Source organism: Megascapheus bottae, chromosome 28, assembly GCF_031878675.1.
Source record: "Megascapheus bottae isolate mThoBot1 chromosome 28, mThoBot2.hap1, whole genome shotgun sequence".
Lineage (NCBI taxonomy): Eukaryota > Metazoa > Chordata > Mammalia > Rodentia > Geomyidae > Megascapheus > Megascapheus bottae.
This window is the reverse complement of record NC_143536.1, coordinates 35,032-52,669: the sequence shown is the minus strand read 5'-3', so window position 1 is coordinate 52,669 and position 17,638 is coordinate 35,032. Positions and strand designations below refer to the sequence as shown.

General features: G+C 44.9%; 1 protein-coding gene across 4 annotated transcripts; it reads left to right on the top strand.

Moving 5' to 3' along the window:
- The first annotated feature begins 378 nt into the window (after positions 1-378).
- Positions 379-16,664, top strand: Anhx (anomalous homeobox). 4 transcript variants are annotated; one of them, XR_016532944.1, is made up of 10 exons: positions 379-748; positions 1,288-1,415; positions 2,419-2,542; positions 3,213-3,429; positions 3,748-3,859; positions 5,276-5,568; positions 7,682-7,823; positions 10,879-10,939; positions 14,635-14,829; positions 16,567-16,664. XR_016532944.1 is itself a non-coding variant. In XM_090320110.1 (9 exons), exons 1-9 carry the CDS (start codon positions 416-418, stop codon positions 14,647-14,649), a joined length of 1,425 nt encoding a protein of 474 aa, XP_090176236.1. In that variant the 5' UTR covers positions 379-415; the 3' UTR covers positions 14,650-14,932. The 4 variants fall into 4 exon arrangements, 2 of the variants coding, with proteins under 2 accessions (XP_090176236.1, XP_090176237.1); XR_016532943.1 differs by having other exon boundaries at positions 16,505-16,581; XM_090320110.1 differs by lacking the exon at positions 16,567-16,664 and having other exon boundaries at positions 14,635-14,932.
- Positions 16,665-17,638: the final 974 nt, after the last annotated feature.

Genomic DNA, 17,638 nt, shown 5'->3' with positions numbered 1-17,638 from the left:
CCTCTCATGAACCCACAGAGGCCACAAAAGGACTGAGAGGAATTGTATTCCCATTTTAAAAAAATACATATACTGTGATGAACAGAGGGGGTTACAGTTACGTAAGTACGGTGATGAGCATGTATATTCACAGAGCCTAGAGGAGAGGAAGGGTGAAGATTGATGAAAAGAACGGGTGAGGGTAGAGGACAGAGAACAGAAGAATCAGACAAATGAAAAATATGATTATAGATAACACCCAGGTTGGTGGCCTCTATGCAGCCACTTTTGTGAAGGATCCAGCTGTTTGCAGGAGGGTTAGAATGAAATCTGAGGGCACATTAGGCCACTCTGCCTTTTGTCAGGCCCTCTCCTATTACCCTACCATACAGTGTCTGTGGGCTGATGGTTGGGTTACTTGTCTCCTGGAATTGCCATGAGGACTGACAGAGTGCTAGGACATGGATGTTGGCATTGTCTTGATTATTCTGTGTTGGCAGAGTGGGCTGTGTGGTACAGGATGCAGAACTTCCTGATGCTGCTGAGGAAGCACGGGGCCTCCTGTTCGCCCCCAGAAGAGCTGATAACCCTGGCGGCAAAACTGTGTTGGGACCTTCGGGATGACCCTACTCAAGTGCAGCCTTTGGTGGCAGCTGTTCTGGCCAACCAACTTCATCTGCACCTTCTGGACAACGGGGATGTGGTCCTGGTTTGTGCCCGTGTCTTGGCTCAGCAGGAGCAGCTACAGGCAGCCTGCCAGCTTCTGGAGGTAGGACTGGGGATGGAAGGGAATGCAGAAAGGGGTAGAGAGACTGACAGCCTCCACTACCCCTAATTCAGTTAGGATGGCTCATGTAATAGCCAGCTGTGATGTTAGTCAAGCATGGACAAGTCACACTGGTCCCCATTGCTCTGACCATTTCTCCTTTTCTTGCTGTATGGCCCGAGGTAAATCATGAGATTTTTCTGTGCCTCAGTTTACTGCCTACAAGGTGCAGTTGAGAATTTGGATTATCTGTTTCTTTGAAGGGTTTATACATGTGTATGTATGAACATTGGTCTATTCATGGCTGACATGAAATGTCTGCCACTTCATATATGGTGATTAGCTGGTCTAAGGTCTGGTGGAGATCAAAGTGTCTTTGCTACTTGGTTGCAATGGCACGTTGTGGATAAATGGGTTCGAATCCAGGTGCTTGGTCTTTCCACCGCTTTTCTTAAGGTGGGCTGGTGTGGGTGGCAGATATAGGTCTTTGCATGCTCTTGAGTGGGTCAGGGTAAGTAGATCTCAGCAAGCTCTTCCCACAGGAGTGCCGGGTGTCAGGAGGCAGTCAGGAGCTGGTGCAGCTCTGGAATGACATCCACTACTGTTTGGCCATGAGGAGGCTAGGCGTAGCTACGCTTAGCCCTGTGCAGAAGTTCCGATGCAGAAAGAGGTATTCTTCATTATATTTCACAGAAAATCTTGCTTGGCTAGTTCCATAGAGCCCCTAAGAGATAGATTTCCCATCCAAACAGCAAAAGGGAAAGTGGAAAGAAGTTTGAGTAAGCAGAGTGTCACACTGTAATGAGCAATAGGACATACTGTGCTTCTATCATTAATACACAGTCCACCTGCCACTTCAGTTAGGTGATGGCTGGAAACAGAGGCACATAGGCCGACAGTGAGGCAGAAGCCATTAGTGGGCATCCTGACTGTCTCTGCTGCTTCTCATTGCTCACTGGATTAGCTGGACATGGTCAGTTGAGTTGGAGCTGCTACACATGTCTCAGAGGCTCTCATCGACTTCCCCTGTCTCTGCTCCAGATAGTCCTTGTTGCTGCTGGACCCTTTAAGGACTTGGGGATGAAGAGTCACATGTCCCTTGTTCAGAAGCGTGTCTGGCAAGGGATAGGTGTTAAATAATTTAATGGTGAACACTGCCAACATGATCATCAGTAATTAGACATTGTGGTGATAATTATTCCCATTATGATGATTTATGAATGAAATGTGTTTGGGGAGTGTGGTGGACCAGCAGGAGATGTCTCATGGAAACAGGAACAATATCACCATGGGTTGGAGCTGAGAGCAGAGGGAAGGGCTGGCTAGCAGTGTCAATGGCAGCAAGATATACAGAACAGAGGCCTCTGACCAGGAGGGCCATGGTGAAGAGACTAGGTCATGAGGAAGCATATGCCGAGCACTGCAGGAGCTGCAAACCATGAGGGACCAAGGTGGCTGAGATGTGGGCCACATGTGGGCCCAGAGACAGGATCACCAGCAGGCATATTACTACTGTCCTATGTCACCTTGCATGGGGACTACATGTTCCTGTGAGAGAGGTTGTAGGTCTCATAAGCTGGATGCCGGGAGAGGAACCACTAGGAGAAAGGCCAAATTCTGATCAGAGAGCAGATGGCCCTGCTTTTAGACCTTTCTCCACCACCCTCCCCCAGGAACCCACCACCCCCTGCCCTCTGCCCCAAGATCCCCAAGAGCCGGAATTTTCCCCAAGAGGTTCGTCAGACTCTGAAGGATTTTGCCTCAGGTGTGAGCACCAACCCCAGCAAGGCAGAACGGGTAAGAACAACTAGCTCTTCTCATCTCTTCTCCATCTGTGGCTCCCTCTTCCTCTAGGTGGCTGTCCTGCTCTTCTAGGGCTCCTATACCTTTCTCCACATTTCTGTCTCCTTTTTCACATGTATACCCTTCAGTGCTGTGCCTCCCAGGGTTCTTACTGGTGTGTTTGAACTTTGCTGTCCAGGCTTTGGTTTTTCTGATGTGGAAACTGTCTACTTCTCACTTTGCAATCTATACTGGCTCTTACTTAGTTCTTTGACCTGGAGTTCTGAGCCAGTGAGCACTGAAGGAAAAAAATGCCTCCTCTCTGAGGAGAGGCATTGCAGGCCTAGCCCCTCCAGGGGGGCTAGAATGTCTTTAGCCTAGCCCTTTTCCTGGCTTAAGGACTGGAATTCTCAGGCTTCAGCAGTTCAGGGTTGGGATCATCTTGAGAGGTAAGGCCTATGTGTCCTGTCCATTTCATGAAGACCCTCCTCTTGCTGCCCCAGCACATGTTCAGGAGACAACCCTTTCTTCAATGTACCAATGCACTGACTGTCATGTGTGCTCTCCTTGCACAGGACAGGCTAGAGTCATATTCACCTTTTTTTGTGCATCTGAGCTGTCCCAGCCACCTGTGTACTTATTACTCCTGTAACTTGGGGTCAGAAGTCTTCTTGCTTTGGTACAGGACACTCTGGCTTTGGAGACGGGCTTGACAACTGAGCAAGTATACAACTGGTTTGCCAATTACCGGCGGCGCCAAAGATACCTTCTCCAGCACGTGGAGCCAGCCCACCAGGTCGTTTCAGAAGTTCACAGCATAAAGGAGAGGGATCCTGTCCTCCTGCAGCCCTCATGCAGTCCCTGTGGTGACTTAGGATTTGTGGACAAGCCTCAGTGGTCAGGCAAGCTGCTAGGACATTTTGCTTGTAGTAGGGGATGATTTGGGACAACATCCATCTGGCATAGCAGTGGCCATGATGGACCAGTAGCTCCCCTTGTGGCCAGAGTGAAGGTGTTAATGAATAGGTCTGGGAAGTGAACCAAAGTCCAGGATGGTAATTATGGACTGTTGATGCAGACCAAAGTCTAATCAAGGGACAAAGAACAAATATTAGGATGACACAAGGCCATTTCTATTTCTAGCTGCATTTACTTGTTGGGCAGGAGACTGGAACATGCAGCTTTACATAGCCTTTTCTTGTCTGATCTCCTTTCAACAGGATGTGATAAAAGTGGGACTCGATGGTCTCCCACTCAAGCTTCAAAGGGTCCACTAGCCCTTGCCTTGGGCTTTTCTGGAGTCAACTCAATCTCAAGGCCACTGGCTGCCAGGTATGCCCTTACATTCAGACCATGGGACCTTCTTACCCATTTAGCACTCTACTTCCTTGAGTGGAGATAGACGTGTTGTGTGGGCCTGGGTATACTAGGTCCTAACACTAGGACATCTGTCAGTGACAGATGAGGCCCCAAGGGCATGGAAGCCATTGACAAAGAGCCCACATCAGGGTCCCAGAAAGGAAAGTTTCATTTGGCCACATGCTTTATTCTTGAAGTCTGACTAATATATGGCCTGTCCCCATGTGTATTAAAAAAAAAAGTGAAGAAGGCTGGATTCCAGTGGCTCATGGCGGTAATCCTAGCTACTCAGAAGGCTGAGATCTGAGGATTGAGGTGCAAAGCCAGCCTGGGCAGGATAGTACGTAAGACTCTTATCCCCAATTAACCATCAGAAAACCAGAAGTGGCACTGTGGTTCAAGTGGTAGAGTGTTAACCTTGAGCTGAAGAGCTCAGGGACAGCACCCAGGCCAAGTTTCAAGTGCTACAACGGATCAAAAACAACAACAAAAAAGTAAAAAAAAAAAAAGAAAGAAAAAATAGAAAAGTACTCAGCCCAGACCTATCATCTAAAGACAAATTCAACATCATTGGATAATGTTTTGCCTGTTTTGTGTTTTGTGGAATTACAGCATTCAGTGTCTCTCAAATCCTTGTGTGCCATCATTGTCTGAGCCTCTCCCTGTTTCTCTGTGTTCACTCGTGAGGAGGGATTAACCTGATATGAGGACAAGAAATTGGACTGGCCCAAAAACAGTCAAGTATAAGTCTGGGATTTAGGTTGTTCTTGCTCACAGTTGTCTTCTCATCACACTGTGCAACCTCACTTCCTTCCGTTCCTACATAATGTCAAGATACAGCCTCTCTTGTGATGTCAGCATGTCTGACTCATAACACATTTCTGGCACCATCCAAGTGTATGACACCAGGCAGGTTCCTGTGACCTCTAATATGTCAAATGACCTCTAATCTGTCGGGGGGGAAATCTGTTAAATGATAGGGCTGGCTGTACAAGTTGCTGGGAAGGTCTTGCAAAATCCTAGAAGCACATTGAGACATGTGACATCTGAAACCCATCATGAATATTCATGGAATTTGAATTCCTTAAACTGTTAATCAGCTTCTGCCTAATAGTACTTTAAGCAGTACTATAAATAAATGTGTCTTACTAGTCATTTTCAGTTTTAAACATTTCTTGGACAGTTACTGTGGATAAAGTGCTAAGATGTTTTAGGCTTCAAGTAAATGGCTTTAATAAGTCTCCAGGGGCCACATCTGTCAGTGGCCAGTCCCTGCCACACCCTCAAGGAAAGGGTTCAGGTAGCATGAGTAGTGACATTCTGGGTGCTGCAGTCTTTGGTGGCTGAATCAGGAAGGGGTTCTGCCTACTAAATTTCCGTGTTCCTCAGATATCTGCAAGAAGGTGAAAGGTACCAGGAGGGGCCTGACCATGACCCTGCCACCCTCAGTCCCATCTGCCTCGGTCCCAGATCCTGTTCTCTGATCACTGGCAGCAACATGCAGGATCCTCCTGTGGCTGTCTCTGAGTCGTGGATGATGTCCTTTGCACTACCATCCTCCAAGGAACTTTGCTTGCAGACTGGGCAGCAAGCCCACACCTGCAGGCTGGACTCAACGATCCATCTACCAGGTTCCACCATGTCCATGTCCTATGCCACTGTTGATGATCCTTGCCCTGCAGGTAGGTAGTTTTCACAGACTATGAGATTAAGTATCATTACACTACAACTACTCCATTGTTTTGCGGTAGTATAGGGGAGGCCATGATTTTTTGCTTGAATCTGTGTGGTTTGATGTGACACAGAACCAGTGTAGAAGAAAGATAAGAGATTCTTCCCATAAATATCTGGATTATATTTTATTGTAATTTGAAGAAAAATGCATGCACAAATGAAAAATGAGACAGAAAGGAGTTGAAATGAAAGGGAACAGCTGCTCTGCTATGGATCTTACCTATGTCACCTTACCTATGTCATCTGTGTCTCAGAGAAGGGTGTGTGGCTTAGACCACTTTCTTTACCCTCAGCTCATAATGAATTGCCCTATTTTAGTCTGTTTCTAAGTTTTCACTGTAACTACAAGTAGGTTTAAATATGTATTTAGCTATTTGTTTTTGCTCCTGTAATACATTGGAACCTTATAAGGCACTGTGAATTTACCCGAATTTCTCAGTATTCTGTCAGTATAACTTTACAGCTTTTGTTTTCTTGGAGTTGTGAATTGCCTTTTTTCTTATGTCATCTACTCTTACACTCCTGTAGTATCTTGCAGTGTTTTAAGTGTCCTATCTGAAAACTCACATCTGGAGGTCTTCCTTCTGGTGACAAGCGAATGATGGCTCCTTGGGTATGGGGTGAAGCCATCATGTCCAGTGTCCTCTTAACTGTTCTCTGAGTTTGTGCCTCTGCTTTCCAGATTACTGCCCAGTTTGTTCCCTCTTGATTCTCTTGTTTTGTTAGAGAATATCTTCAATTAGTTTTGCAAGATGGTTTCTGTGGGATAAATGTTCTAAATCCTTTCATGTTTTCAAAATGCCTTTAATTTTTCCCTCACTGTTTACTAACGATTTGGCAGGGACAGAATTCTAAATTGAAAATACCTTATCCATCAGAAATTTGAAGACATTGTTATTTTTTTTCTAACAGTTTCTTTTTGGTCAGTCATGGGACTTGAACTCTGGGCCTAGGTGCTGTCCCTGGGCTCTTCAGCTCAAGGCTACCACTGCCCTACCCCTTAATCCACAGTGCCACTTTCAGTTTTGGGTGGTTAACTGGAGATAAGAGTCTAATCGTCTTTAGTGTCTGGGCTGGCTTTGAAACGTGATCCTTAGATCTCAGCCTCCTGAATAGCTAGGATTACAGGCATAAGCCACTTTGCCCAGCTCAGATGTTTATTCTTCGACAGATAACCTATGTGTTTTATCTTGGAGCAGCATTTAGGTTATTTTTTCACCTGATGTTCTGAAACTTCATACTGATTTTAGATGAGGGTCTCCTTATATTATTTTCCTGTTAAGTCTTTTGCTTTGAAGAGAAAGTTGTCCCTTAAGCTTTTGGCTTTCTTTGGGTAATATTCCTTGTCAGATATCCTGATGTTCATGAGCTGTGTAGACATTTGCCATATGGCTGTTTTCCCTCAGGAGTTCCTGCAGAACTTCTGACATTGAAAGTGGGGCTTCTCGCTTCTCTCTTTTCCTGAGAGGATTTATGATTTATTGTTTTATTATGTGTGGTCTTGAATGTTTAAATTGGTATCAGAGCTTTGTTTTCTCTACTCAGAATGTCCTTTAAGTTTTGTGTGAATGAGGAGTCATCAGAGGTAGAGGTAGAACCATATACCAGGAAGGGCCGTTTGACCTCAGAAGGTCATGTGCATCCATTTACCAGGTTGTCATTCTGGTGGCTAGAAGGGAGCAAAGCAGGGCTCTTACCTCAGTCTGTGTTTATTTGTTTGAAACCAGGCTTTTTAAATGCTGGACTTAGTTTATAGAGAAGTCTGCCTCTTCTATCTTACACATGTGCCTATTCAGACCTGAATGACTCCACTGTAGGCTCTGGCACTGGTTGTCAGGAGGTCTGGACTTGCAAAGCTCAGATTGAAATTAGCACAACCTAACTTTCATACTATCTCTGAAGACTGAAAGGTTATTAGTATTGAGGTTCTGATAGTTTATTCTGAAGGGAGACTGAGGTCCAGGAACAGTGACTGAGGACTGACTCGAGACCGTAGCTCCCCATGTGTCATACGCCTTCTTCTTTCCAGTGGGTTATATATTAATTTTTTTAAACCTGCAGGATTTACTGACCCACATCGTGACAATACCCAGATTGTATACTCAGAAGAAGGACCTGGTTCAAGTGGTGTGCAGGCAGAGAGGGGCAGCTTCTTGGTGGCACAGTCTCCACTGCAGTCTTGTGAATTTATCATCCCCCCCAGGTACGTCTGAAGATCTGATAAACACTATCTGCAGGCTATGAGGTAGAGTAGGGTTATGATTTATAGACGTATCACAGTGGTCTATGCAGATCTGACCTTTTCAGTCTCTCTAGCCTGCTTCTTCTTAAACCAGAGTGGTTTGCCTAGACATCACAGCAGATGCGGGCCTCCCATCCTTTGGATGCTGCTCAGGGCTCAACATTCACTCAGTGTTACCTTGGGTCTCATTAGCCAGTTTCTGGTGTTTCTTTCCCAGAAGTTGTACCAAATTGTAAATTTGGGTGTGGCTTGGTGGGAGTTCAAATAGCCCCAGAGAGAGTAAGGTGATGAACTTTCAGAGATATAGAGATAACTAAACTGCATCAAGGACTGCAGAGACAGTAAGGATAGTAGATGGGTTGGCCTAGGGTCCTCTGATAGAAGATAAGAGAGGCCCCCAGGCTGGAGATAGGGGACCAGAAGAGTGCAGATAGCAGAAAGGGATGGAAAAATGTGATAGTATGGTCCAGAATCTTTTATTTTTGCGTCCTAGGTCTTGAACTCAGGGCCTAGGTTTCACTGTCCTTGAGCTTTCTCAAGGCTAATAATGCTCTACCACTTGAGCCACAGCACCATTCCTGGCTTTTTCTATGTATGTGGTACTGAGGAGTTGAACTCAGGGCTTCATGCATGCTAGGCAAGCATTGTACCACTACACCACATTCTCAGCCTGGTCCAGAGTCTTAATTTTTTTTGGAGAGGATATCACCACTATATATCATATCCCAGTGGACACATGTCCTATTTATACTAGGGAATCAGCAGGACAATGTCCTTAGGATGTGGAAAACTCTTAATCTGGAAATTAAAGGTCAGATGACTGGAGTAGGTGCCTAGTAATGGCACAACTCTGCTTATCGAGGTAGCAGAGTTGTGAAAGAATCCAAATCACAGAGGTGTACTCACTTTTGCATTCACAGTCCAGTCAGATGGGGTGCATGATGTAGTGATTCCTGTATCCTCCTGTCTTTTGTCCACATGGCTACATTGCCACCAATTCCCATGCCTACTGCCTGTAGTCCCCTGACTGGGAACCCCCACCCCTTTTTTGGCGTAGGGGGGAATACTCGTCCTGAGGTTTGAACTCTTGGCTTGGATGCTGTCCTTGAGCTTTTTTTTTCTTTTCTTTTTCGAGGCTGGTGTTATACCAGTTAAGCCCCAGCTCCACTTCCAACTTTTTGGTAGTTAATTGGAGATAAGAGTCTTCTGGACTTCTCTGCATGGGCTGGCTTCAAACTGTGGTCCTCAGACCTCAGCCTCCTGGACTCGCTAGGATTACAGGCATGAATCACTGGCACATGGTTGAATTCATCTTTACACATTTTACCTGCATGAGTGTAGGTGGAATAAGCCACAGTTTCCTCGCTGTGATTTTCTATGTTATACATACCATGAATACAAAGTCTGATGGAGGTTGTAAATGGACCCTTCTGCCTTCACCCAACAGGACCCTGCCACTGCAGAACCACAGATATACTTCAGTCAGTAAAGACTAGTTAGCTTTAGTGTAGACTAGGGGTATGACTCATGTGATAAAGAATTTGTATCTGAAAGATGAGGCCTTTAGTTCAATCACCAGTATTGTCAAAATACTGCCTGAAATTGGGTGCTGGTGACTAATGCCCACAATCCTCGCTATTCAGGGTGCTGAGATCTGAGGACCATGGTTTCATAGCAGCCTGGCAGGAAAACCTTTGAGACCCATTTCCAGTTAACTGCCTAAGAGCTGGAAGGGGAGCTTTGACTCACAGTGGTAGAATGTTACCCTTGAGTAAAATAGCTCAGGGACAGTACACACTGAGCTTGAGCTCTAGGTCTGGCATATACATACAAAAAAAGCAGAAGTGGAGCTGTGGCTCAAATGGTAGAGCACTGAGCAAAAGAAAAAATGTTCAGGGACTGCACCCAAGCACTAAGGACCGACACAAAAACTTAACTGCATTTTATAGAGCACTATGGATAGAATCATACACTATGTGCTTAAGTTTTCAGTTGTGCTTTATTTTCTGTGGCTGTTGTTCAGTATAACTTTTGAAGTTCCTTTTTTTGTTGAGTATATAAATAATTGCTGGGGGCTAAGTAATGCCATGTCTAATAACTTTCTGCTGAGACCTGTAATAGAGGTAAACACGTGGACCTCTTTGTCCTGCCCACCTGTTGTGCTGATAGGCTACAGCACTGAATATTAGAAGGAGGGTTTGGGGAATATATATAGAGAGATTTTCCTGCCTTGATGAAGCTGCATAGTGTCTCTGTTTGTGCTCCAGGGAAGGAAGGCTGAGTGTGGGAGGTCAGTGGGCCCTTTCCTCTCTCGGCTCGTCCTGGTCGGGGTGTGTTTTTCCCCATCCCTCCTACTAGTAGAGAGGGACCGGGGATGAAGGACCCCGACAAATAATAATTCCTTTTATTGCTGTGACATAACCATTAATGTGGATGGATGTCTGTGCTTGTCTGTTCTCTTATGACTGGCATTTTGGTGCCGTGGTTTAGGGAAATATTGTAGAAGGCCTTTATGGATGTTTCTGCATATAGTTCCTCCTTCATTTCCCCTGGAGCGCAGCTAGGAGTGTAATGGCCAGTGTGTTGGAATAGCTGGGAATCATTGAATATTGTGCCTATCCATCTCTGTTGTCCATCCTGCTTTCCTTGACTTGGTCCTAATGGACTCTTTCACCTCAGACTCATTCCTTCTTTGCCAACTACTGCTGCTCATCTGGGCTCCCTGGCTCCAAATCTATAAGCTTGGTCTGATGTTTTACTTCAACTGACCTCTATGATCCCAAAGACCCTTCTCCTGCTGTGAAGCACATTCCCCTCCTAACTAACCCTCAACACAGAGGACCTTTGCAGGAAGAGTATTCATGATCAGAATTGAACACCTAGAATGACTTATGATTTGTAGATGTGTGACTTGGGAAGTCTTGTCACCTTGAGCTATAACCTGATGTGCAGATTAGAATCCTGTGAGGATTAGTCCCTTGATACAGATCTTGTCCTAATCCTGTACCTTTCTTAGCTCTGCAGAGTTTGTGCCTTTGTCTGCCATGGAGCTGAACCAACCCCTGCCTTCCAACCAGGTGAGGCCTGCTGCTTTTTCTCCTAACCAGATATACAGCTGATGGCTGAAGAGGGCTTAATTAGTGGGTTTTTATTTTGCCAGCCCTGGGATTGAGCTCAGGGCCTGAGCACTGACTGGGTTATTCTCAAGGCTAGCTCTACCACTTGAGCTACAGCACCACTTCTGGCTTTTTTTTAAAATATATAATACTGAGGAATGAAACCTGGGTCTTTGTGCATGCTAGGCAAACATTCTACGACTAGGCCAAACTCCCAGCTCCGATTAATTACTGCTTTTTAAATGAAGGAAAGTGAACAAGGGGGAAAAGTAGCCTCAGAGATGGGTGGAGGTTCTCTTGAGGCCAGAAAATAGATTCGACAGGGTTAGAATATACCCAGGTGGGAAGACAAATCTTTGAACCAGGCAGAGCACATCTCTATGTATAATGTTACATTGGTTTCCAGGTGCAGTGGTCTCACAACCAGGTCTCCTATGATACTGTCTGGGGAGCCAGAATGCTCCTTGAGTTTTCAGGGTGCAGCCTGGGCCAAGGCAACCCTAGGGATCAAAGCCAGCACCCAAGAAGGAACAGATGTGGATTGCCCAGCTATTCAACACAAGTTGCAGATCTTTATCCTGAATTAAATTAGAGGTTCATCAGGAATCGTTAAGGTTTTTTTTCCCCCCTGAAAATGGAAGGCTTCTTTAAGTAGCTTGGTTGGTAATTCTCTGTATTAAAGAAAGCATCTGTCAAATTTTCATGGGGATTAAATTGAAAGAGTGTCTGTTCTGACTCAAAGGAACTTAGGCTCAATGGTTTCCCTCATTTGTCATAATCAGTAGAAACCTTGGGCTCTACTAGCAGAGATCTGCAATAGAGCAAAATCTTGATACATAAGGCCATATAGTATGAAGCTAATTGAAAGGACCTCCAGGATATTGAAACAAAAGCCAATAACGAATGATTGTTGTCCTTAATGTACTATATTGTCTCTCATCTCCTTTGCTGTCCCTTGGTTATCTCATATTGTTATAGTATCTCACTTTGTTATCTGATATATTGAATTTATTTGTATTTGGTTATTTGAAATTTGATAGGGAAGGGGGGAAAACCAAGATGGCTGGGGGTTGTGGGGGGGAGGGAAATGGGTACCAAGACATGTGAAAGGGTATCAATGTATGTGAATTAATGCACCTTCTATCTGGCAAATATCATGTAACCCTTTTACTAATTACAATAAAAAAAGAGTGTCTGTTCTGTTTGGGAAGTGATAAATCATACCTATGCTCCTGATAAGTTCTGTTTAGCAAGGACCCCAGAGGATAGAACGTCCCTTCTTACATCCTATGCACAAGGTCTTCCCCTCCCCATGGGGAGACTTCTGGCATTTCTGTGTTCAGGAGTATTTCCCTTGAGTACTGAGAGGGTAATTTTGCAGGAGATTGTCCAGAAACTTTGGGCTAGGGTGGATTTGTATGCCAGGTGACAGGCACTTCATTGTGAATGCAGAAGAAATGTTTTGTTCAACATATATATGTGTGTGTGTGTGTGTGTGTATGTATGTATACACACATACATGTTCAACATATAATGTTTTGAGTGTGTTCCACTTTCTGCTTAATTATATATCCTGACACCTGTCCAAATCTAACATTGTAGATGGATGTCAGTCTTAGACCTGGGCCAGTGGGTCATTATGGAATGGTGTTAGGTGATCTCTCCTCTGCTCCAGTGATGGACATAATCTGTTTCTTAAGCAGTAGTAGGCCAGGCCCTACTCCCTCTTCCATGTCCTCTTCCCTGTGCCCTTTACTTGGTTATTTCTTCATGATACATTCCCAGAAGCTGAACTTCCTAGAGGATTGTGGAAGCACAAGGAGTAGACATTCAATTCTGAGTGTCTGTGAGCAGCCCTCTGCTCATCTGTCTAGCTACCCATTGTAGAGGAGAGCCGTGTATGGATTTGGGAGTTTTCAGTAAACAACCTCAACCGCAGACCACAGTCCTGCTTTCAGGCACTCTGCTCCCTTCCTTTCCATTGGTTCTATGGGTAAGATGTGGAATCATTACTGGAAGACCCGAATGTGGAGTCAGGAGCTGGAGAGCCTTGACTGTGATTAGAATTTTGGCTTCACTCCAGTGGCTCACACCTGCAATCCTAGCTATTCAGGAGAATGAGATCTGAGAATCATGGTTTGAAGCCAACTCAGGCAGGAATGTCTGTGAGACTTTAGTATCCACTAAACTTACTGCCAAAAGCCAGAACTGGAGCTGTGGCTCAAGTTGTAGAATGCTAGCCTTGAATACAATTGGCACCAAAGGAATAAAAAAGAAAAGAAAATGTAGAGAGTGGGTTAGGCATAGTACAACTAAAGGAACAGAATCCTGGAATGCAGTATCTGAAGGCCCTCATGCAGCCCACTGGGTCCCTGACAGTCTTCACGCGCTGAAGGAGAAGAGAGTATGGGCTCATCTTCCTAGGAGTCTCATATATGCCTGTGGCATATGTTTGTTGGGGGTACAGTCTTCCAACCTGCTGGAGGAGCACTCAGATCCTCACATGGATCTGACACGACTTCTGGGGTGTGGCAACAACTTCTTTTTTGCCAGTCCTGGGCTTGAACTTAAGGCCTGAGCACTGTCCTTGGACTTTCTCAAAGCTAGAGCTCTACCACTTGAGCCTCAGCACCACTTCTGGCTTTTTATATGTATGTGGTACCAAGGAATTGAACCCGGATCTTAGTGTGTGCTAGGCGAGCACTCTACCACTAGGCCAAACTCCCGGCCCATGGTGGCAATTTCTGTACCTTTAGCTACATGCACATTACAGTCGATCCAAGAAATATCCCACTGTGGCCTGTGGCCTTTCTTCTGTCCAACAAGGCCTAGCTACCCAGAAAGGAGGCCAGTGATGGAGTTGGCCAAAGACAAGTAGGCTGCTTGAGGCCCTCTAAGACAATCTTATCCTTTCTATTCTGGTCAAGGCTGTAGGCACTGAAAGTTCTAAAGCTCTGGCTCAGTCAGCTATATCATGTCTGCTTTGGGAATAGACTAACCTGTTTGGAGCTGACACTTGTGTAGGATAACCTTAGTTGGAGCACCTATGCAGTGGTCAGACCCCTGTTTATCCTTATTGTCCCAATCACTGTTTTGCTCAGCCCCTGTGGGGCAGGGCTTCTGCCCTTAACATCTTGACATAGACCCCTGCCTTCCCCTTTCCCCTTTCTGACTTTGTACCCTCCCAAAAAAGAGGGGTATGAATGTCCATTCTGTTGTATCTCACCCATTTTAAAGGACATCTTGGACTGACAAAACATCATAACCATCTCTTTCTGAAACTGAGATGCCTTCCTTATGACATTTGGCTGTTCCAAACTGGAAAGTTGGCTCAGAATATGTTTAGAGACCATAATAAGAGAATGGCGTTGTCTAACCCTGGGCTTTCTGAGCTTCAGCAATATGAAGGTGTAGGATTTTCTAACCAGCTCCATAGGAAGACAAATATTGCCCATCCTTCTTCTCGTCTTGCCATTGGCCCCAAAAGGTTAAAAGCTGAGGCCAGAGCCTTTAGACAGTGAGCCTAGCAATGACCCATATTCTCAGTTCAGAGTTGTCTGTGTATATTGGGGGTACACAAAATTGGGAAGCCATTGTAGGAGAATTCATCAAAACAGCACATGTCTTATACTATGACCCCGTCATTCCATTTCTAGGAACTTCTGCAATAGTGCTCGTCCTTGTGCTAAATGACCTACGTAGAATGATCTTCAGTGCTTCAATGAGAAGGCAGGCGAGAATATCAGTGGGAACCTGTGGAAATTGGCCACACAGAACCAGAGTGGAGTTCTGTAGTGCTGTCCCAAGTCCTAGGGCGCCCTCTTCTGTTCGTGTGGGAAATGACAGCTGTGGTATGTAAGCACTGTGTGGAATGGTGTGGAGGTGGCACATCCATGGACTTGTAATCGTGTGTGTGTGTCACGTGCATGCTGTTAGTACGGACTGAATTTAGGATTTGGGTGCTGTTCCTTAGCTTTTTCATTTAAGATGGTGCTGCAGTACTTGAGCCACAGCCCCTCTTCTGACTTCATTTTGTCTAAATGTATGTATGTATGTAGGTATGTAGGTATGTATGTAGGTATGTATGTATGTATGTATGTATGTGTTTTGTCTTTCTGTGTTTTCCAATATGCATATCATTATTTTTTCAAAGACATACTCTTTATTGAATTAAATTGTATATCTGATGAAAAATTTTGCATCAAGTATACACCAAACACCTTTTTAAAAAATTGTTGTGATCCTGGGCGTTTTCCCTGAGTTCTTCAGCTAAAGGCTACTGCCCTACCCTTTGAGCAACAGCACCACTTCCAGTTTTCTGGTGATTAATTGGAGAAAAGAGTCTCACAGACTTTAGTGGGACTTTAGTGCATGTGGGGGTCACTTTTGAGCAGGGCATAGCCAAGTGGGGAGGAGGGGAGAAAGAGAGGGAGGAGACAGTGCTGGGTGAGCATTCCAGTGTGCATATTCTTTAAGATCTCCTTACTCTGTTTCTAGAGTATAATTTGGGTAAGCAGGGATGAGGTTAGACTGAGGAAAGGAAGGAGGCAGGAAGGGAGAGGGAAAGAACAAGCTATTCTTTCTTCCTTTTTTCATTTATGAGAGAGCATGAAGCTCTAAATAAACTAATCTTGGATGGAAGCTGTGAATTCAGTGCTTGTTGTCTCTGAATTCCTGGCAGCTGTTTGCAGTAGCTGTTTGCTTACCTCCCTGTTTTAATTTTTTTTAATAATTGTTTTTTTATTGACATGACTGACTGCTATTCTGTGCACTTGATTAAATTGATTGTGTTGACTTTTCGTTTGTTTACATACGTTGCTTTAGTCTTCTCAGATTAACTCATTAACTGAACAGAGGAAGAAGTATTATCTAGTTTAGTTCAAGAATTAGTGGCAGTCCAAAACAGCATCTTACCCCATAAATATCTCAATCCACTCCATCCCAGAGTGGACCAGAGGAGTATAACTATACAGCCAGGTAGTCTCACTTCAACATGCTTTTGAGCAAAACATGCCACAAATAAACCCATACATCTATGAGCTACATCTTAAAAAACCTTGAAGTAAAAGAATTGAATACATGCCATTTCTTTTTTGTCATCTTCAAATTTAAACCAGAGCTGAAAGTAAGTTTCCTAAGACAAGCTTTAGCTTGGGACACGTCAACTATCTGAACACGCAGACTTGATCTACTTTCCAACGAACATCTATGAAAGGAAGGGGAGATTAATACCTAATTTTAGTTTTCACCACTTTTAACTCAACGCAGATTCTAATTATAGGTTCATGGATTTCATCCAATAACAGTGATCTGTGTCTGAGATCTGTAGTGCTGTGACAGTCAAGTGTCACTTGAGTCTTGGAGCAGCTGAATAGATTCCCCGATGGGAGCCTTTAGCTGAGTAGTGTGTCTCCTACACACCTCTTCCTGGGCAAATGAGTAAACCACCAGCCTTGGCATTCCTCCGAATCTTACCATTTCAAGTGCATTGGGTCTTCATCTTCACAGTGATTTTTGCTTTTGCAGGTCTTGAGGTTGATACATTTGCCCCAAACTTTGATCATTTACCTTATGCGATTCTCCATTAGAAATTCACAGACTGAGAAAATCTGCCACTCATTGCATTTCCCTCAGAACTTGGATCTCAGTCATGTTCTTCTGACTGAGCAACAAGACCTCAGTGAGGCCACGGAGCAGGTGAGGTATTCCCACCTTTCTGGATCCATCTCACAGACAGGACTTCCTTCAGGCTCAGCTGCTCTAACCCCTCAGCTGTTAGATGGCACCTACTCGAGAATTCTCCAGGTCCAGGTTCTTATCAGCCAAGGCCAGTGACTGGGTCTCTTGCTGGCTTCCACTGTGGGGTGAGGTGAGCAGCTGTGCTGGGTGCACACTGGCTGAGGAAGGGCAGCGTCTCAGGCAGTGAGGTCTGCCTCCTCTGAGCACCGTGCTCATCTGAGAGTGGATGCTGTTTGCTGGCCAGGCCAGGGGAGTACCGAGGAAGACAGGTGGTCCTCAGGTTGTTGTGAGTCACGGGAGCGAAGGTGTATTTCAGGCAGAGTATTTATTTATTTTACCAAGCATAGTGGCACTGTCTATAGTCTTTGCAGTTGGGAGTCACAGGCCAGAGGATCATTGGTTCAAGGCCAGCTTGGGTTACATGGTAAGACCTTGTCTCACAAGAGCAGAAAGAAAGCGGCCAGAAGTGTGGTGTGGAGAGTGCTGGCCCATCATGCACAGAGACCCTGGTTTGATTCCTTGGTTCCACCTCCAGAGAAAAGGCTGGAAGTGGTGCTGTGGCTCAAGCGGTAAAGCTCTAGCCTTGAGAAAACCCAAGGACAGTGCTCAGGCCCTGAGTTCAAACCCCAGGACTGGCAAAAGAAAAGAAGAGACCAAGATGAAACAAAGGCTCCAAAATCCCCTCTTTAAACCCTTCCTCAAACAAAACCAAACCCAAACCAAAACAAAACAAATTCCCTTTTTATCCACCCTTTTCTTGGGGGTTAAAACAGGTCTTTTCTTGGGGGGTTTCCACATTCCTCAGGGGACAAAGATTGACCAATCCCTACTTACCGTATGCATGTATCCAATATAGAGGAAGCCATTATAGTTCTGGTTTATAAGGTTTCCTTTTAAGTAGCTATGAGATTCTCCAGGTCA